Raw genomic sequence first — 22368 nt, 5'->3', positions numbered from 1 at the left:
AACAATGGGAGTTGCCCTCAGACATAAATCGATAAGCATGTGGGGGTCGAGGAAAAGTGGGTAGGACGTATAAAATAATAATAAAAACACCCAGAGGAATCACAGAAGGCCAAGCCCCCAGGATGCTGTTAAGGTTCACATCCAGCTCCACAGTTATTCAGGGGAGGGGCAGCTGGTACACCCGGTGTGGATGGGGGGCAATGGGGACCACAAATGAGATGCAAGGAAACCAAAAAAAATGTAAGTGCATGATATGAATTCCTCTTTTATTTTACCTCTATCCCATCTATCCATACACAAGCATTCCATCCCAGTAAAAATTAGTCCTATTATCTTAAAAGGTGCCCATTCATAAAAAGAAACATTTTATAACTATTGTGTCTTTCTCACTACACATCTCTCCACTCCCCCTTCTGCATTTCTCTTTTAATTCTGTGTATCATACTCCGTAATATTCTTTTCTTCCACAGACTTTCTGTTTTTAACAACTTCATTTATTCATCACATGAATTTGTAAAATGAACTTGGATAATGAAAATACCACGATAACCCTTTCCATTATCATATACTTGCGCTATAAATACAGTTTCCACCACAACTCTTTTCTTTTATTCTTGTGCATTTACCACATAATCATACACTTAGTTTCTACCACCCTACTTACTTTAGTCATTTATTTCAGCATTATTTTGTATACGTTATCTCCAAATGCATTATTTGTATGAAAATTACTTCCTCCATCTTTTAATGAGCCCAACTCTAGATATTTTATTCCTTTTACAATATTCAGTACTTCACTTACATCTAATTTAATCTTTGATTTCCACTTTCATGTAATTGCTTTTTCCTGGCAGCTAATAGCATTAAACTTAATAAGGCCTTACTATGCCTCAACAATTCTAAACCTGAATACTACATCAGTAGCAGCATCTCCTTAATTATTATAATTTGCAGGGACACTGGTTTTCATTTTTTTTTCTGTGAGAAATACTGGTAAATCACAGTTTTTGACTGCCTGAGAATTTAAAAACCATTGCATCTTTACAGAATTTGACAATGGAGGCCACAGAACCAATTCAATACATGATGCATTTCTGCTCATATTTACTATTTACAATACAGACAACTTGTATTATTGAGTAGTATGTGCCAAAATTTTGTTTTAATGTTCAACATATATCGATACAGGTGAAAGTTATAACAAAATCATAGTAATGACTAGAGATTACATTTAAAAATCACAGGCATAATTCCCACATTTCATAAAAACAGAATTTCATTTTTTTTTTGAGAACTGAAAATCAGTGTCCCTGATAATAAGTTATCCTAAAAAAATGTCAGGACATTCAGTAGGCAGCTTTTAAATTCTGTTAACTCCATACGTTCCTAGAAAATGTGTTTCCAATTTCCTCTCTCATTTCCTATACATCTTCAGCATCTGTTCGACACGTGAGAGAATATCATCTGAAGTCTACTTGGGGTATAATGGTACCAGTATAAATATTTCCAAGCAAATATCCTAAATATTCTGGACTTCGTAACATACTTAGAGAACTTCCTTTGTTCTTCTGTAATTTGTCATTCTAATCTACCTTCCCAGTCTTTTTTTCTTCCCGTTTTCTTTCTTTTAGTTATCACGTAAAAGTTTATATGTCTTACTAATTATTCATTACTTAATAATATCCTCTGTTTTTGGTTTCACTAAAAAGTGTACTAGAGCTGGTCTTTCCCTCAATACTCCCTTGTCTCTCTTTCTTTGTTTATATTTTGAGAAGTGTTGGAATATAGAAGACATTCTTTGACCTGCAGGTCAAACATCTGCTTGACTTCTTCGTACTATATCGCTTTTCTCTTCCAATGTACTCCCAGCATGACTCTTTTTAAGCTTCTTCCATTTACTTCCTGTCTTATCTTGCTTGTTTTCAATACCCTTAGTTGTATGCAGTTATACTGGTAAAATCTCCTTTCTCTCCACTCTCTCACTGCTTTGATCTTTATAGTGTTGTCTGCTACTTTATATATGCAATATTCTGTATAGTTATTTCTATTCTCCATACGGGCTTGCTTCCAAAACCCTAATCTAGTTAAATCTCATGTACTTCCACTTTGCTCCACCATCATCTTTTTTCCACTCTGATCTACAGCCACCTGGATGTGATATATAAAAGTCTAATTTGTGTAGCTTTAAATTATCCCTTCAAATCAGGTAGTCCTAAAGCACCCTGTTCAATAAGAAGAATCAATTTACCCCACTTTACCCTTGACCTCTTCCCTTCACAAAAATTCCTTCACGTCTTTATTAATTGTCATACATCATTTCTTCTATGATCAATACAAGTACTCCTCAACTACATAGTGGACCAAAAGGAACTAAAAACCTTTTCTCTGTCTGTATCTTGCTATGCATGGACATTAGATTACAAGCTCTTATTTTTTTATAATCTGCTTGGTCTCTTCCTGCATATCTTATCTGCCACAACATAGTACTTTTTAATTTATATTTCTACATAATTCATTTTTATGTCTCCATAAATATGGGTATTGTTTAACTAATTCATATGTAGAAACATAATTTACTCCTATAATCTTTGCTTTACCTTCACTGTATATCCTGAAAATGTCAACATATTCCCCAACACCCTGGTGCCAGATATGGGATCTGTCAAGCACAAGATAACATCATCCACAGACAAACCTAGCTTGTCTTGGCAACCACACCAATTACACCCATACATTTTTAAATCCTTTATTTTTTTTTAGCTAAAGGTTCTAGATACATAGCAAGTAAGAGAGGGGAAAGATGACATCCTGCCTTGTCCCTTTATCCAAACTCAAGCTGTCAGAAAGGACACCTCCCATCTTTATTTTGCCTCTGATTCATCACATATTCTCCTTACTATCTCTGTTATACCATTTGGAAACATAAAAGCTAACACTGCCTTACTCATGAATTCCAAGCAAACACTATCAAATGTTTTTCTGCATCCAAACTAATCAATAACAGAGTTTTTTATATTCTAATTCTCTCTGAATCATTGCAGTTCTATTACTATATTTGTCTCCCACAAAATGACACTGAATCATGCACATCAGTTTTGGTAAAATTTTTGCCATTATCTTGGCTAATGTAGGCAAACAATTTAATTATGATTAAGACTCAGAACTGATCTGAGTTGGCAGACTTTAAAAATTATTTACGGAATACTCTGTCAGGAACACGGGGTGAGCAAAGGAGTGTAAGTAAGGATATCAGTGTTTTGAACTAGGATACATGCTCTGAATTGCCTATACAGAGTAAGACCTTGTTAAATTTAATTATGGTGGCTGCCAAAATAGAAATCTAAACCAACTATACTTGAAGTAGTGAATATTGTAACATAGATCAAACAACAGGAAGTTAGATCTTTAGAAAAGGGTAGGAGTAAATTGCATAGAAAAAAATGGAAATTGTGGGAATAACACAAACAGAATGGTTTAACAGAAACCTGGATAGCGTCAGGATGGTGTTCCTTAGATTATACATCACATATATTGTTATATACCCTATAATGTTTGTAATTGTGAGCTTGTTAATACATTGATTACTTTTATATAAATGTAAGTTTATATAAATGTAAGTTTGCCTATGTCACAAGTGATAATTCAGTAAAAGTATTTAAAAAAAGAATTAAAACTGATCTATAAGAGACAAGATCGACAGGATACCTGCCCTCTTTTGGTGATAGTATTACTACTGCCTTCTTCCATAAAGGAATACCCCCCCCCCCCCAAGTCATTGTTAAACAGTGCCTTCCAAATCTTCAAAAGCCTCCTAATGCCTAATTTCAAAACTTCTCTGGTAATTCCATCTATTCTTAGAGACTGCGTAGTGCTTAATTATACATCACATTTTTTTATCTGTCATCTGTTGTGACTGCTAATTGCTGATCTTCCACTTTGCCATCCTCTGGGTATGTAAAATTTCCAAAATAAGTTTCAAAATGCATCTATTTCTGGTCTCCTTACTCCTCTGCTCTTTATAAATATTCATAAAATTATGAAAATACCTTGATTACCTCTTCAGGAGTCCTAGTTAATCTTCTTGTCATAGGGTCCCTAAGTTTTGCCACAGATCCTTCCACTTTTTCTTGCCCAATCTTTGGGCTAAAATGTATAAGCTCTGAAATATCTGGCAAAAAAAAGATCTTTTCCTTTTGTTTTGTTTTTTTTTGTTTGTTTTTGTTTTATTGTTTTTTTTTTTGTTTTGTTTTGTTTTTTTCAGCAGAACATCTGCGGATAACTTGGCTGACACCATACCAATCCAAGACAAGGGTTGCAGTCTTTTCTGGTGCAAGTAGTCAGAGAGATTTGTCTCTCCATTTGACAGTCTTCTGGTTGACTCTGACACAGTGAGGACAAAAGGTGATGTACTCCATCCCCAAGTAAATCACATTGATTATGGAAGTCATTGAAAGGCATTTGATTCTTGCTTGTGAACATAATCTACAAGTATAGATTTTATATTGTGACATCTACATTCAATGATGCATAAAGTCTACTTAAGTTTTAAATATGCAAAATTATAAGATTTTTTTTCCTCAACACAGAATGTACCTATACTCTGGAAGCTGGACTAAACTAACAGACTAAAGGTATATTTAGCAGCATACAGTGATCTTTTCTTGCACTGTAGAAAGACCTGCAGATGTCACGGTCGGATGCCCCTTTCTGTAGCACAGACATGCTGACTCCCAGGAGGGAGTGCCTCCTACTAGCTTGCGGGGTGAAGAGGTATCAGGCTCAGGATGCCAGGCTGGACTTCGGGCCTTCTGTAGCAAAAGTCCTAAATATTATCACTAGAGCAACAACACAATAAATTCAGCAGTTTTCAGACATGATCTTGGTCAAGTATGTGAGGAACATAAATACAAGACAAAGAACAGCTCAAACATGAAACATACATAAACTAGTAACACATACTATCAGATTTCCCTGGTCTGGGTATTCATAAAAACAAGGTGTAATTTTAACACTATAAACTGGTACTGCGTCGTAACTTCATAATGGTGTTTTCCTCCAAAATGTTGTTCATACGAACACTAGAAACTGCATATTAGATACATACCACACACAGTTCAAAGAGTAGAATACCAACAGACCACACATCTGATTTTGGGCCAGAAGGAAAAGGTTTCTCTTTCTGGGTGTGATCCATGGGTCTGGCAATCCCTTGTGCAATCACTTCAGGTGCTAGGTAAGATGGGTACCTGAAACACATTTAAAATGTATGTCAAAAGACACATTTTACAATTTAATATTATTTTAAAAAATGTAGTGCACTGTGACAGTACAGAAACGTAAACTTAAGAAAGTAGTGCAGACTGTTCAGAAGTTATGAGAGTTTTAAAGAACTTTCTAAAACATTCATTCAGTAATACATAATGTATGTCAGTACTATCCGTTAGAAGGCAACAGCTGAGATCTCCTTCCTGACAACAGCTTTTCATAAAACTCTGTCTTCACACAAGCACTGCTGGCACACATCATTACATCAGCAAGCCTAACTAGGAGGCCAGGCCTGCCTCTACACTGTCCAGTTCTAGCCTCTCAAACAGGATGAGCTGTACCTCCAGGAGGGGTAGCATAGAGACTCAGCATTAAGATCTCTGTTTCCCAGCTCCACGGTACAAGCCTGACATTCAGTCACTGTTTGTATGGCATTTTCATGCGCTTCCCATGTCACTATGGGTTTTGTCCAGTTATTCCTGCTTCCTCCTACTTCCCCAAAACAAGTTGGTTATCTCTCTACACTAAACTGTCTACATTCTTTGCATTCATCCCCCATTGTGGCAAGGGTCATGACTGAAAATTAGCAATGACCAGTTCATTTATCCAGTTAGAAAATCAATAAATTAAATTAAAATAAATTAAAGAAAACAACAGCACCACCACACAAGGATAAAATGTGTAACACCTGCAGAAAAAAATGCATAAAAACATACACACTGCAGGGAGTTACCCTGGAAGCAGCAACCTCCTTCTCCCAAGGATAAAAAAAAAAAACACTGACTACTAACTGGTCAGAAATGTGACAAGACAATGCAACTGCCGCTTCATTAAGACAAGCTCTATTCCTCCCCAGTTGAATTGAAGACGGCAAACTGCTCTGCCATTCCAGCCTCATACAAACACCATAGGTTCATAGGTTCACACTAGACTATCTGCCCTAGGGCATTTATAAGCCTAGCCAGAGTATGTTTGGCTTTTGCCACCCATTTTAAATAAATTTTGCTATGCCCTTTTTCGAGGTTAGTATACTGTGCCTCTGTCTAACAGTGACACAGAAGTGATACCCGGGGTAAACCTACGATCTCCCATCCACTCATCAAGATTCCTCTTGAAGAGAGTCAATGAGGGACTCTGCCTAACCTGGACTGGGATTTTATTCCAGAGTGAAGGGAGCCTCTGGGTTATTAATCTGTCCCTCCAGCATGTCCTATTTATTTCAGTGCTGAGGTTCAAGTCTCTCGAGCACGTAGCTCGATGGGATTTGGATTTTTTGAGGTGCAGCATGTCCCTTAATTCCGGGTTGGACATGGCTTTATACGTCAGGCACAGATTGCTTCTGAGCAGGCGGTATGCCACTGAGTAGAGCTGGAGTTTCGTTAACCGGGCAGCATATGGCATCTGTTTGAGCCCTTTGATCCTCTTGGTGAGGTACTTTTGGGGTCTTTCCAGTTGCTGCAGGTGTCCGGTAAGGTACATCCCCCAAAAGGGGCATTGTACTCAATTATGGGCCTGGTGAGGGATGAGTAAAGAGGCACGATGACCTCCCCTGATCCAGATGTGAATCCCTTCATGATTAGGTGGGCTATATAAAATGTTTTTCTAACCACTTTGGCCACATGGTTGTCAAATGAGAGATTGCTATCAACTTGGGTCCCCAGGTCCCTAATTACTTTTCTGTACTTAATTGATTACCACCTATGTGGTAATTTGTGGGCACTTTGTTTTTGCCAAAGGGGATGACTATACACTTTTTGGTGTTTAGCTTGAGGCCATGGCTCTGGCACCAGTTGTCTGTTTCTATGAGGCCCTTTTGGAGGATGCTTGTGTCGGCTGGAGAGTCGATTATGGCGCCCAGTTTGCAGTCATCTGCGAACTTGGTCAGCCACAGTCCTTCCGTGTTGGCCTGTACCTCCGAGAAATATATACCGAACAAGAGAGGTCCCAGGACTGAGCCTTGTGGGATGCCACTTATAACTGGTTTGGAGTCTGACATGGCTCCAGCAATTCTAATGATGTGGGTTCTGTCCTTGAGCCAGTTTGCAACCCATCTAGTTACATAGGGGTTTATATTTAAGCTGGTGAGCTTATCTATAATGCCCGAGTGGGGTATTGTATCAAAGCCTTTTGCGAGTTCCAGGTAGGCTGTGTGGACCACCTTCCCTTCGTCAATGGCCTTGGTGACAGTTTCAAAGAAGTCAACCAGGTTTAAGAGGCAGGATCTGCCCTTAACAAAGCCAAACTGGGTAGGATCCAGTGTCTGTAGGTCCCCAATATCTTTATTTATGAGGTCCATGATGATCCTTTCCATAGCTTTGCAGACCAAGCTAGTCAGGCTTATGGGGCGATAGTTTCCAGGGTCCGTTGAGGCACCACCTTTGTGGAGAGGGACCACTGTTGCTGTACGCCACTCTTTGGGTACATATCCTGTAGTAAGCCTGAGCTTGAACAGAAGTTTTATGTTTGGGTTTAGCTCTTCTTGGAGTTCATGTAGGATGCAGCCCGGGACACCGTCTGGTCCCACTGATGCTGTGTTTTTTTGCTTTGGAGAGGGCGGCTCTTACCTGAGCATCTGAGATGTCAGGGGGGCAGAACTCTGCTAGGATAGATATTTGCCCTTTTGGTGGTGGGGGGGGGAGAAGTTTGCGCTGAACCTGTCAGCTAGGATGTTGGCAATGTCTGTGGGTTTGGTGTATTTTTTGTCATTTTGGACTAATTCTGGGCATATCTGGGAATTCCCACCAAGGTTCCTAACATAACTAAAGAAAGCCTTGTGATTATCCTTAGTGTCCTGTGCAATTTTTCTCTCGAAGCTGGCCTTAGACGATTTTATGAGTGCCCGTAGTTTTTTGCTAATACTGATCAGAGATGCCTTCCCTTTTTGGGATTTTGCTCTATCATGTAGTAGCTTCCTCCTTCTATTGCATAGTTTGTTTATGGCTGGGGGCCACCAGACAGGACGTCTGCCTTTGGAGGATTGGGTCTTGGTTTTATTTGGGATTGCATGATGCATGCATTCCTGAAGGTGTTCATAGAATGCATTTATAAAGGATTCTGCGGTCTGGGCCGTATTTTCCACAGGCCCGGGGGCTTTGAAAGATTCCACCTCGGTTTTGAGGAGTGTGAAATTTGCTTTAGAGAAGTTTTTCACTGTGGTTTTCTGGGCAGGGGGTGGAGTCGGGATGTGAATATCCAGTTAGATTAGTTTATGGTCTGATCTTACCAGTGAGGGATGCACTTGTGGTCTGGAGCATAGAGTCCCCATGTTGGTGATGATCAGGTCCAGTATGTTTTCCCCTCTTGTGGGAGTGGTAACAAATTGTTCCATAGCATTTGAGTTTATGAATTCTAGGAACCTTTGGGCTAGGGTGTTGGAGCTAGAGTAATGCTCCCAGTCTATGTTTGGGTAGTTGAAGTCACCCAATATAATGGTGTTTGGAGAGACCTTCATATTTTCCAATGTTCTCAGGAAGGCTGAGTGGGGTTCCTGGGTTTGGGACGGTGGTCTGTAGCAGGCTATAAACTGGAAGGCAGTTTTACCCACTGTTAGTTGCACATGGATAGTCTCTGATGCTTCGTGCTGTGCCACCAACCTGGAGGTGTGGGTATCTTTGATGAATATTGATACTCCCCCTCCTTTTGTAGTTCGGTCCAAGTTTTGGGGCCAAAAAGCATGGTATGAGGTATAACCTGGTAGTGCTGGGGTGATCTCGGGTGCCCTGAACCAGGTTTCTGTTACTGCACAGATATCGATGTTCTCCATGCTAAGGAGAGTTTCGAGTGCGTGCATCTTGAGGTTTAGACCTCTGGCGTTGAGTAGCATTACTCTTAGTTTTTTATCCCTTGTGATGCCTATGGAGGTGGGTTTGTCTTTTGATCCTTGCCTAAAAAAGGCACTATGTGGGTAGCAAGAGCCTTTGCCAATATCCGAAAGCCCAGGGGTGACAGGTGCAAGCCGTCCTTAGCGAAGCATCGTGGCTTGTCGAGCATATCATCCCAGGCTGACAGGCATTGGATCCCCTTTGAATGACACCAATACTTAAGCCAATTGTTGAAATTGATCATCTTGTCTTCATATTGTGGCATCATTCTTGGTGAGGGTAAGATGCTACTCAAGGTCAGGTTCATACTGGCCTGGGCTACATGCTCAGAGAGCTCCTCTATGTCTCTTTTCATGTAGTTCAGGGAGGTACGTCTCAGGTCATTCACACCAGCATGGACAATGACTGAGTCATATTTGTACTTGCCTTGGAGTGACCTGAGTGCTTGTGTTATGTGGCGGATCCTAGCGCCTGACAGGCTGCTCACCGTGACCCTCTCCTTGTTCAGCCTGGTGAGCGGGACGTCAGTGTGCCTGATGATAGAGTCACCTATTACAAGTGTATCAGGTGTGTTGTTTAGCCTTAAGGGCTGTGAATGTTTGGCACACTGGCTTTGTGAGATATGTGTTGCACGTGTTTTGTTTTGGGGTAGCGGTTGCTTGGGTGTTTGCTTTGGAGGTCTCTGCTGCTTAGGCAGATCTTTATTTAGAGCCTCCGAGTATGTTTTTGTGTGATTATGTGTTTGGTTTGCTGTTGTGGTAGGTCTATGTGAAACTGGAATTGTAGTGAGTATGGTTTCTTTCTCCTCCTGACTGTTTATGCCAGTACTGAGTTGAGAGAGCTTAGCCTCCAGTTTGGCTATATGGTTGCATCTCTCACATGTGTTGGAATTTGCTGGGAGGAGGAGAGGGTTGTCTGTGTACATGAGGCAGTTGTAACATTGCCTACAAGATTCCCAGATTCACCAGTTGGACCGGAGAGGAGATTGACAACTGACCTTTGGACATGCTAGAATAGTATTGGGAATTCCTTTATAATTGAAAACAAGGGTCAATGGGGAACAAGGTACTCAAGGGGAGTTTGTGAGGGTGTAGTGGTTTTAATTTTTTAGTGCTGACTTATATAATTGCTTAGTGAGCAAGTGCCAGGTAACTTAAGTGCAATGTGTTACAGGTAACTTAAATGCAAAAACGACAAACAGTAACTTTCTGAAGTAAAAACAAAGCTGGCAATGCATGTCCTAAGTATGAAGGACCCTACCTCCTCCAAATTCAGCTTCCAGAAATAACCCGGGATGGATTCAAAAACATTTCTTAGATCTATACATGCAGCAATAAGGATTTGTCTGAAGGGAAAGCAAATGAGAGAGCATGTAGCAAGGACAAAGTAGAACATCCCTGTAAAGAGAAAGTCACAGAGCGGAGGATAATGATTTGTAATAAAAGTAAATGTAAGGTTCACTACAAATGAGGGTCTGTGATACCGAGCTCCACTTAGCCAAAGTTATTGCCTCAACAGATAACACAGTCCAACAGAAAACGTCAGGTCTGCTGATCAAAAAGACTGAAAGGGCACAGAAACCTATCTATCAGGAAGTTTAAGTTCTGACAAGGTGATAGGTTCTCCATTATGAGATGGGGAAGGAACATTCCTTTACGAACTAGTGAACTAGCTTGTGTGAATGCAAAGTTCTAAAGCCCACCATGTTATGGCATGCTGAAGGGGCTGTTGATTCCATTACCCTCCCTTCCATCTCTACAATCATTATAATCACTCTAATTATTTCCTTTTCCTTTGTAAAATACTTTTCCTTAACCATAAATGAAATTGCACAAATGTATACGTAGCAAAAGAGAGAGGCATAAACACACACACACACACACACACACACACACACACACACACACACACACACACACACACACACACACACAGAGTTCTGCTTATTAGACAATTTGAATTTAATTTCTTTTGTTTATTCTATTAATATTATTTTGGCCGTGGTGGTGTGGTGGTTAGCATTGTCACCTCACAGCAAGAGGTTCTCCAGTTTGATTCTCAGCTGGAGGAGCTTCTGTGCACAGTCTGCATGTCATCCCCGCAGTTGCGTCACTTTTAAAGACATGCAGGTAGGTGTGTGTGCCTCCTGTGAAGGTTGGGCACTGGGTTAGCAATTCAACACCATAAAAACTTCACTGTCAATCACTCTGTAGACTGGTGATCCATTGTGGCGACCCCTAACCTGGAAAAGCTGAAAGACATTGTTATTCTATTAATATTATTTTAGGATAACTTTAATGTCTAAGCTCTAACACTGCATTTCTTCCACAGCTCCCAATGAAAATTATTTATTTACCTGAGGTGGATCTTACTGGTTAACAAATGTAAATGTAATAATAAACAAATAAATACATACATAATAAATGCATATTTATCCTGACAATGGGATAACCGAAGCCCAAGTTAAACAGTTTACCTACAAATGATCTAAGCACTCTTCCTCAACTCACTGGTTTCTAAAATATGATTATCGAAAGCCAGCAAGTCAAAAACCCTAAAAAACACACACACAAAAAAATCTGTACTTATGTATTATCGCAACCACGCTTTTGCGGAAGTCACAAGTACACTTTCTCACCAGCTTCTTCCCCGCTTCATTATGTTTGCAGTTTAACCATGCAATAATTATGTAAAGAAAATCCTTGTTAGCATAATAAAAATCAGTTTAGAGTTGAACTGATTTTCCAAACGACGTATAACCGCAACTACGCACATTACAATATTGAATCTTTCTTTTTTTCCCCACACTGAATAATCCCTTATCAAATTTAAATTCCACACAGCATATGCTCGTTTTGTCTTTACTTAACTAGATCAGTGAATTAATTAAAAACCCTACTCGTATAATATACATGAAAAGATTTGATCCATAGTCTGACTTTCACATTTTTACTTTGAGCTGCTTTCTTGTCCTCCTTTCCAAGACTGTACATGTAACAAAACTCCGACCGATGTCTAAGCGTCCGTCGGTTGAAAGAAGCACAGGCTAAACAAGCTGCTACGTCGTGGTCTGGGCCTAAACAAGGTAAGCAGTAAGAGTGGAAATCTTTATGAGGTATTTGTTTCCCACAAGTTAAACAGTTATTCACTTTTTCTGACATCGGCTGAGGCAAGAAAGAGTCCCCAACGGGGTACTTAGCTTTTTAGAAGTCTTCGAAGTAGTATTCGGTAGTAGTAATCTCTGGATCTGACCGACCGGCACTTGCGAACAGCTTCTGCTTCGGGCGCCACGCGGCAAGAAAGACTGAGGAAAATGGCATCGGCTGATGCCTTTATTCCCGAAGAACTGCAGCTATGACGTCGGGTGAAGTGCGACACCAGCCGAGGCCAGACCCCGACTTTGGAATCCGGCCGACCGAAGGGCTGCCTGACGACAGGACAACCCATTTGTAAGGACTGCAGATGCATCCTTGAAGGACATCTTCACACTACTCAAGACTGGTGTGGTATCCTTCAAGGCCCCTGAGCCAGTGGAAACTACAACCCAAGCTGTGGAAGTCCTTACAAATGACTTCTATGAACACCTCCAGGACTGCATGGATCAGGCAATCCCAAATAAAACCAAGACTCTTTCCACAAAGGGCAAACGTCCAGTCTGGTGAACCCCAGCCATTAACAAACTTTACAATAAGAGGAGAAAGCTATTACATGATAGAACAAAATCCATAAAAGGGAAGTCACCCCTGATCATTATTAGTAAAAAAATACGAGCACTCATAAAATCAACTAAGGCCAATTTTGAGAGAAAAATTGCCATGGATTCAAAGGACAATCATAAGACCTTTTTCAGCTATGTTAGGAACCTGGGTGGAAACTCCCAGATATGCTCAGAATTAGTCCAAAATGATACAACAATCACTGAACCCACAGACATTGCCAACATACTGGCAGACAGGTTCAGTGCAAACTTCACCCTCTCCCGGCTAAAGGAGAGATAACTATCCCAGCAGAGTGTAGCCTCCCAGACATCTCAAATGCGCAGGTGAAAGCTGCTCTCTCTAAAGCTAAAAACACAGCATCAATGGGACCGGATGGTGTCCCCGGCTGTGTGCTACACGAGCTAAATGAGGAATTAAACCCGAACATAAGGCAGCTGTTTAATCTCAGCCTTACCACGGGATACATGCCCAAGGAGTGGCATACGGCAACTGTGGTCCCACTCCACAAAGGCGGTGCCTCTACGGACCCTGGTAATTACCGCCCCATAAGCTTAACAAGTCTAGTCTGCAAAACTATGGAGAGGATCATAATGGAGCTCATAAACAAAGATATAGGGGACTTGCAGACATTGGACTCGACCCAGTTTGGCTTCGTCAAGGGCAGATCATGCCTTTTGAACTTGGTCGACTTCTTCGAAACAGTCACCAAGGCCATTGATGAGGGAAAGGCAGTCCATACAGCCTACCTTGACCTTGCAAAGGCCTTCGACACAATACCCCACTCGGGTATTGTAGAAAAACTTACCAGCTTAAATGTAAACCCATGTGTCACAAGATGGGTTGCAAACTGGCTTAAGGACAGAACCCACAGGGTTAGAGTTGCTGGCGCCATGTCAGACTCCAAGCCGGTCACAAGTGGTGTCCCACAGGGCTCGGTCCTTGGCCCCCTATTGTTCGGCATCTACTTCTCAGAAGTACAGGCCAACATGGGAGGACTTTGGCTGACAAAGTTTGCAGACGACTGCAAACTGGGCGCCATAGTGGAAAGTGCATCGGACACGGATATCCTTCAGAAGGGACTCACGGAATAAGTTCAGCATTTGATTCAGTAAGTTGGGACTATCTGTTTACCTTACTGAAGTGCACAAACTTCTCAGATGCATTTGTAAATCTAATTGAGCATTTATACAAAGGAACATTGGCTTATATTAAGGTAGGAACATATGTTTCACAAAAAATACCCATTTTTAAAGGTACAAAACAAGGATGTCCACTTTCTCCACTATTATTCACTTTAGTAATGGAGCCTTGGGCTAATTTGATCAGAAACAGTACTGACATAGAGGGTTTTGAAATAGATGAAAATACAACATCCAAAATTCAACTTTTTGCAGATGATGTTCTAATTACATCAGCAGGATCTAATTCTTCTATGCAGTCTCTATTTGATAAAATGATGAATTTTAAAAGTATTTCTGGTTTAATATTCAATGAAGAAAAAACTAAAATACTACCTATATATACACGAAAAAATATTCTCATTAGTAATTTTTCTAAATATGTACCCAATTCAGGTCAGATAACTTATTTAGGTATAATACTATCTAAAGATATTAAATCTATTATATATAATAATTATAATACCTGTTTTCTTAATATACAAAATCTTTTTAATACCTGGAATAATATGTTTTTTACTATGGAGGAGAGACTTACAATTATTAAAATGATAATATTCCCCAAGATTTTATACTTAATACAATCAATAATACTTCCACCTACAAAAATAATTATCAAGAAACTGAATACACTAATGTTTTCCTATGGGCACCTAATAGGCCTAGGATTGCATTAAAGAAACATACTAATAGCTGGTCTCAAGGGGGTATTTCTTTTCCAGACTTTAATTTATATACTATCTCTTCTATTGTAAAAGTTATTATTTTATTAATAGATCAGTCATATGTCTCAAAATGGAAAGATTATTGGGAGCTAATTAGTATGCACTTCATGAAAATCTCCTTAACACATAAAAATATGATTGTAAATAACTCCATGTTATGGTTACTAAAGGAATTTTGTACTTCACCTATTACACCTAAACATATGGTTTGTTACCCATTAAATATTATTATTAGGTATCGTAACTTTATATTCATGCACCCTAAGTATAGGGAATGGAATTTTATTATATTCCCTATAATGTATACTCAAGGTATGCTTTTGTCATCTACTTCTGAAGGAACTCATTTAGCTATAGATAATGATCTAAAGTACTGGTATCAGTTGATATCTGATAATAAAGTTAAAAATCTAGATTTCTTAAAACAAGAATTTGATCTAAGAGAAACTTGCTGGTTAGAGGTTCAGACCTTTAGACAACATCTCATTAATAAAATAGATCTAATGTTTATAACAGTTAAAGAATCTATTCCAACACTGATTGATTACTTGATATTAAATTTACAACATAAAGTTTCTGATAAAGGTAAATTTTCATACATACATAAAATTATCAGACAAGAAACTTTTACAGTGTAGATTCATACTGGAATTATTTCACTTCTATTAATGGGGACCCACCAAATCAACAAGATAAACAATATATATTGGAATCTGCCTATAGAACTACGTCTTCCATTGTCTGGAGACTTTATACATGGAAATTTTTTTACATAGATCTTTTTATACACCTTTGATGATGAATAAAATAAATAATAAAGATAATCTATGTAAGAGATGTAATGTAGAAATTAATGCTGACTGGGCTCATATGTTTTATGACTGTATAAAATTGAAAGAATACTGGAAGTCAATTAATGAATTTTTGCAGGCTCTTTTTACAGATAATTTCATTATTTCTAAATCTCTTATATTATTCAACACACCTGTACCTCAAAGTGTAAAAAGGTTAAGCTTCCCTTGTTATGGTCTATTCTAGCAGTGGCTAGGAAAATAATAACCAGAAATTGGATTTCAGATACACCTCCTTCGTTCAATGAATTTAAAAATGTTATGAATATAGTGTGCCATATGGAAATAAACACAATTAGGTCAAGAACAACTAGAAAAACATCTTATTATATTGTATGGGATAATTTACAAAATTTGTTAAAAAAATCCTAATTTCAATAGCATGGCATTTTAGTTTAATTAATTGATCTGATTGTAGTGGATGTCTTTGTAAATACTTTAGTTGTTTTGTTGAATGTTATACTCATATCTATTTTTAATTACTTGTATAAAATTGTTATGATATTTCTCTTGTATGTTAAAACAATAAACCTGTTTTGAAAAAAAAAGAAGGGACTCATGGAAACAGATAGCTGGTGCCAGAGCCATGGCCTAAAGTTAAACGCCAAAAAATGTATAGTCATACCCTTCAGGAAAAACAAGGTAACCCCAAGCTACCATATAGGTGGCAATCCACTAAGCACAGAAGAGGTTATCAGGGACCTGGGGAACCAGGTTGACAGTGGCCTTTCTTTTGACACTCACGTTGCTAAAGTGGTTAGAAAGACCTTCTACATTGCCCACCTGATCATGAAGGGATTCACATCCAGATCTAGTGAGGTCATTGTTCCCCTGTACTCTTCACTTATCAGACCAATGATTGAGTACAATGCCCCATTCGGGATGTATCTCACCCGACATCTGCAGCAATTGGAGAGACCCCAAAAGTTCCTCACCAAAAGGATAAAGGACTCCAAAATCTGTCATATGCTGCCAGATTGAAGAAACTCCAGCTCTATTCAGTTGCATACCGTCTGCTCAGAGGTGACATGTGCCTGACATACAAGGCCATGTCCAACCCGAATTAATGGAAATGCTCCACCTCAAAAATCCAAATCCACCAAAACCACTAGAGCAAGCGACTTAAACCTTAGCACGGATATAAATAGGACGTGCTGGAGGGATAGATTTATCACTCAGAGACTCCCTATGCTGTGGAATAAAATCCCGATCCATGTGAGGCAGAGCACCTCGCTGGCTCTGTTCAAGAGAAATCTTGACCTGTGGATGGGAGATCATAGGTTTATCCTGGGAATCATCTCTGTGTCACTGCTGGACAGAGGCACAACAAACTAATGGGCACAGTATTTTTTCATATAAGGGGTGGCGTAAGCCACAAAAATTTGGGCTAGGCTTATAAATGCCTTAGGGCAGATAGCCTAGTATAAACCTATGAACCTATGAACCTATGAACGTGAAACTACATTTTATTTCAAGAAATGGTTTGAATTTTAGGTGTTACAGTGCAATGCATTAGTAATAAAGCTGAATTACTTTTTTAAATTTAAATCAATTTTAAAGCATAGTACAGATATCCAGTCCAAGTCAAAATAACTTACAAGGATGAAATCCTAATGCAAAAGTACAACCACTCCAATCACAGTTACATAAATAGTGTAGTAATGAGAATATGATTTACAGAACCGTATTTATTGCCGTTATCTAAATGACATGAAAATTAGTGATTGCAAAAATGTAAATAACAGGTTACTTACAAAGTGCGGTAGCAATGTGCAGTAGCGATAATAACATGCCACTGAGAAAATGTGGTTGCAGTAATACGCAAGTACCAAAAAAATCTTTTTTTTTCCAGAGGGGTAAGCACCTCTGCATACCCTATGTCACCCTAAATTATATGTCTTCTAACTCCACAGTCATACAACATAGGTTCATAGGTAGGTACTAGGCTATCGGCACAAGGGCCTACGTAAGCCTAGCCAACAAGGTTCCCTGGCTTATGCCACCCAAGAAAGTTATCCAGTGGAGAAAAGGGGGAAATTCCTGAACAGCGATCCACTGGCTTGTACAATACAACACAGTGTGGGGAATCTCACTGTGATATTGCATTTTCAAACTAAAGTCATTCATCCACCAAAGCTGCAATGACATGCAAGTACACAAAGTAAAACAGGTACTTAAAAAAATGATCAGGCACACCTACAAGTTTAAAAGTGGGGGAAAAATGATAGTTTACCTGTAAGATGGGAGAGAGCCTCTTCTACTTTGCAGAAAAAAAGCCCATCTAGTGGGAGGTTTCATAGCAGCATCTTACACCTTTGAGATGCCATTAGAAGGCCTAAAGGAATCAATGGAAGCAGACACCTAGGTGGAGTAGGCAGCTCACCAGTCATGTGGAATCACTCTCATTTGGTATGATCTGTGGTACTGCTAGGGGCCTCAGCCCATAAAACCATACCCTACTTGAGCAACAAAATGTGAAGAAAATGACTCCAGGCATGTCTTCCTCAAACTTGGAGACTAAATAAAAGATCAGGGACAATGGTTGAAAGAAATACAGCAGCAATCTTCCTACAGTTATGTACCCATTTCAGATAGCACTTAAATCAATTAGATCTTATCCTCTTTTCCCAGTGAAGCAACATCTTGTTCCTGTATCTTTCAGAACACTACTTACTGCAATTTACTGCATGGAGCCTGCTTTACACCAGAAAGTACAGTTGTGTACACTTACCATAAATGTAAATGTTCGAGTGTATTCACTGTTGCAGTCATCACACTTGGGTTATCCTGCGAGGGCTAACCCTCAGTCGGCCCAAATACCAGAGACTTAGTATTTTTGCATCGGTTGCTGTCGCTTCAGTACTGACGTCAAGTCATTAGTGGTATAAAAACAGGTAGCCGATACCATTACATCAGTTTTTCTTGCCCCAAATGTCAGGCGCCCCCAAACAGGGAGCTAAGTTATGGTGAAATAACACCACCAGTAGAAAATAAATACCAATAGCCCTGTAAGGAGTGAGGAAGAGAGAGACAGAGATAGAGAGACAAGGGGGCTGGAGGGTGGGAAACCAGGACCGCAACAGTGAATACACTCGAACATCTACATTTATGGTAAGAGCACACAACTGTACTATGTTCTTTGTGTTTCACTGTTGCAGTCATCACACTTGGGCTGATTCCCAAAGCTGAAGAATTGGTGGAGGCAGTCAAGAAGAGTTAGGGCTGGCTAGTATGCCCTGTAGGACTGCAGTTGCAAAGCCCCCCCCCCCCCGGATTTGGAAAAGATAGGCAGGTGGTAATGCTTGGTGAAGGTACAGACAAAACTCCATGTTGCAGCTTCCAGGATGTCCCTGGTAGGGATTCCTCTGAGAAAGGCTGTATTGGTTGAAGTAGCCCTAGTGGAATGTGTTCTGACCCCCTGTGGGGGTGATTTTCCATGGTGTTTGTAACAGAAATGGATACAGTGTGCTATCCATTTGGAGATGGTTTGTTTTGATATGGCCTTACCCTCTGTCCCTGGTACAAAGCTAACTAGTAACTGATCAGATTTCCTAAAGGGCTTAGTCCTATCCAGGAAGAATCTGAGCTGTCTGTGCACATCTAAAGAGTGCAGGATCTTTTCCCCCTTATTTTGAGGTTTAGGAAAAAAGGTGGGCAAATGAGTAGATTGGCTGAGAGCCACACTGGACACCACTTTAGGCATGAAAGTTTGGTTAGTCCTGAGGGAGACCCTGTCAGCATGGAAAATGATGAAGGGTTCCACAGCCATAAGTGTTTGTAGCTCAGACACTCTTCTAACTGAAGTGATAGTCAAAACAAGGCTGTTTTCCAAGAGAGGAAATTTAACTCAGCTGAAGCTGCAGGCTCAAGGGGGGGGGGGGCATGAGCTTTTCCAACACAAAGTTAAGGTCCCAAGCAGGGGTAGGGGCTGTTCTTGGTGGCCTTATGTTGTTAGCCCCTCTCAGGAACTGCTTGATGAGAGGGTGTGAGAAGAGAGGTGGCTCGGTGCTGTAATGTGCAGAGATGGCAGAGGCATGGATTTTAATGGAAGAGAAGGATAGGCCCCTGTGGAGTAGGACTGCTAGGTAATCCAGGATGAGAGGCAAGGAGGGCTGTGCAGGGTCAGCTCCTTTAGTCTGGATCCAGGAACAGTACCTTTTCCACTTGTCAACATACGATTTTCTAGTACTGGGTCGTCTGGCTTCACGTATAATATCCAGGACCTGCTTGCTTAGGCTGGCCACTGGAGGAGAAGACAAGGAATAAGCCAGGTTGCCAGTGTGCAATTGTGGATGCAAGAACTCTCCCTCCTGCTGAGTCAGGAGAGTTGGAATTTGAGGAAGGTGCCATGGAGGCAATGGAGACAGACTGTTTGTAGTAGTGAGTACCAGTGCTGGAGTGGCCAGTCTGGGGCAATCAGGACTGCCCTTGGTCTCACCTCCCTTGTTTTGAGTAGTACTCTGGTAAGAAGAGGGGGGGGGTGCATAGCTTGAGAGGTTTTCCCAGTGGAAGGACAGGGCATCCACTTTCCAGGCCTTGCTGTGAGGTTCCCTGGTGCAGAATTTGCTGAGCTGGTGGTTGTAGGGGGAGGCAAATAGGTCCGTCTTCGGGGTACCCCATTTCTGGGTCACAAGGCTGAAGGTGTTGTCATTTAATTGCCACTTGTGTGGGTTTAGGAGATTTTTCCTTAAGTTGTCTGCCAGAGAGTTTTGGTTGCCTGGCAGGAATTGGGCTTGCAGGTGAATATGCATGGCTGAGACCATGTTCCAAAGGGTCATGGCTAACCTGCAGCGTGGGTAGGAGTGGGTTCTCCCTTGCCTGTTGATGTACCACATCACTGTGGTATTGTCGGTTTTGATTAGAAGAGGCCCCGGAGAGAGTAGGGATATGAAAGCTGTTAGAGCATGCTGAACAGCTAGCATCTTTTTCTGGTTGATGTGCAGATACATTTGATATGGGCTCCAGTGGCCCTGAATCCACCTGCTGTCCAGATGTGCACCCCGGGCATAGTCTGATGCTTCTGTGGTTAGGGTCTGGGCAGCGTGGGGTTGTGTAAAGGGAAGCCCCTTGTTGTGGTTGCATGCTGCTGCCCACCAAAGGAACTCACTCCTTAGACAAGGTATCACAGGTTTGATAGTTTCCAGGTCCTGAGAATGTTGGCACCAAAGACTTTTTAAGTACCATTGAAGTTTCCTCATATGCAGTCTGGCATACTGAATTAGTAGAATGCAGGAGGCCATGAACCCTAGAGCTTGCAGGATTTTCCTTGCGGATAACTGGGTTCTGGTGGCCATTTGAGAGAAGTAGCCTGTCAGATAGGCTTGTTTTTCTAGAGTAAGGAATGCCATTTGGGATGCTGTATCCAAGCTTGCTCCCAGGAATACAATTTTTTGACTGGGGACAAGTTTGGATTTCTTTTCATTGATAGTGTACCCCAGTGAGGTTAGAAGATCCTTTACACATGTCAGGTGCTGCAGCAGCTTTTCCTGACTGTCTGCCTGAATCAGGCACTCCCCAAGTAGGGATAAATTTGAATATTTCTTTGTCTGCAAAAGGCAATGGCTGGAGCCAGGCATTTTGGGAAAACTCTGGGAGCAGTGGATAAGCCAAAGGGAACTGCAGAGAAAGTACAGTTGTGTACCTACCATAAATGTAGATGTTCGAGTGTATTCACTGTTGCAGTCATTACACTTGGGTTATCCTGCTGGCAGGCTACCCGCAGTTGGCCTGAATTCCAAAGTCCTGGTCCGGTGTTGGTTGCTGTCGCCTCTTCCCTGACGTCAGTGCGCCAACGGTATATAAGATGCAGCAGATGCCATTTTCTTCAGTTTTTCTTGTCCCAGATGTCAGGCGCCCCCAAGAAGGTAGGCAATACATATTGCTTATAAAAACATACACTAAAATTAAACAATACCTTCATCTACAAGCAAATACACCACATAGTTTGTATAGGATAGAGAAGTATACAGAAGTCCCAGCAAAGAAAGGGGGATGGAGGGTGGGTAACTCGGACTGCAACAGTGAATACACTCGAACATCTACATTTATGGTAGGTACACAACTGTACTATGTTCATCATGTTTCACTGTTACAGTCATTACACTTAGGTTGAATCCCAAAGCTGAGGTAGGGCGGCTGGGTCTAAATAGGATTCAGAGTGGCTATGAGGCCCTGCAGAACTGCAGTGGCAAAGCCTGCTTTGGATTTAGAGTAAAGAGGTAAGTGATAATGCTTGGTAAAAGTGTGCACTGAACTCCAAGTTGCAGCCTCCAAAATTTCCTTGGTTGGTACTCCTCTGAGAAAGGCTGCTGAAGTGGCTGCTACCCTGGTAGAATGTGGCCTAATAGTCTTAGGCACTGATTTGCCATGCTGTGCATAGCAGAAATGAATGCAGTGTCCTATCCATTTTGAAATAGTCTGCTTTGAAATAGACTTTCCTTGTGATCCTGCAGCATATGCTACAAACAGTTGCTCAGTTTTTCTGAAAGCTTCTGTTTTGTCCAAGTAGAAGCGTAGCTGCCTGTCTATGTCCAAAGAGTGCAGAAGTCTCTCCCCTTTATTCTGGGGATTTGGATAAAATGTTGGCAAATGAATGGTTTGGTTAAGAGCCACACTGGATACTACCTTTGGCATAAATGTTGGGTTTGTCCTTAGAGAAACCCTGTCCAGATGAAAAATGATAAAAGGTTCCACTGCCATTAATGCCTGTAACTCTGAGACTCTTCCTGCTGAAGTTATTGCTAGGAGCAGAGCAGTTTTCCATGATAAGAATTTAATATCAGCTGTATTGGCTGGCTCAAAAGGAGGCA

At 40.7% G+C, this 22368-nt stretch overlaps 1 protein-coding gene across 2 annotated transcripts in view; it reads right to left on the bottom strand.

Moving 5' to 3' along the window:
* Nucleotides 1-22368, bottom strand: part of TBCK (TBC1 domain containing kinase) — a 1512759-nt gene that overhangs the window by 1160114 nt on the left and 330277 nt on the right. For both annotated transcript variants that reach the window (XM_044061297.1, XM_044061298.1), the window contains one exon: nucleotides 5105-5246. In XM_044061297.1, the coding sequence (XP_043917232.1) occupies nucleotides 5105-5246 (142 nt within the window). The remainder of the gene's footprint in view (nucleotides 1-5104; nucleotides 5247-22368) is intronic.

Source organism: Protopterus annectens, chromosome 2.part0 (assembly GCF_019279795.1).
Source record: "Protopterus annectens isolate FY-2018-M chromosome 2.part0, PAN1.0, whole genome shotgun sequence".
NCBI classification, from domain to species: Eukaryota; Metazoa; Chordata; order Ceratodontiformes; family Protopteridae; genus Protopterus; species Protopterus annectens.
Note: the sequence above shows the minus strand (reverse complement) of the source record. Positions and strands in the feature narration are given on the sequence as shown.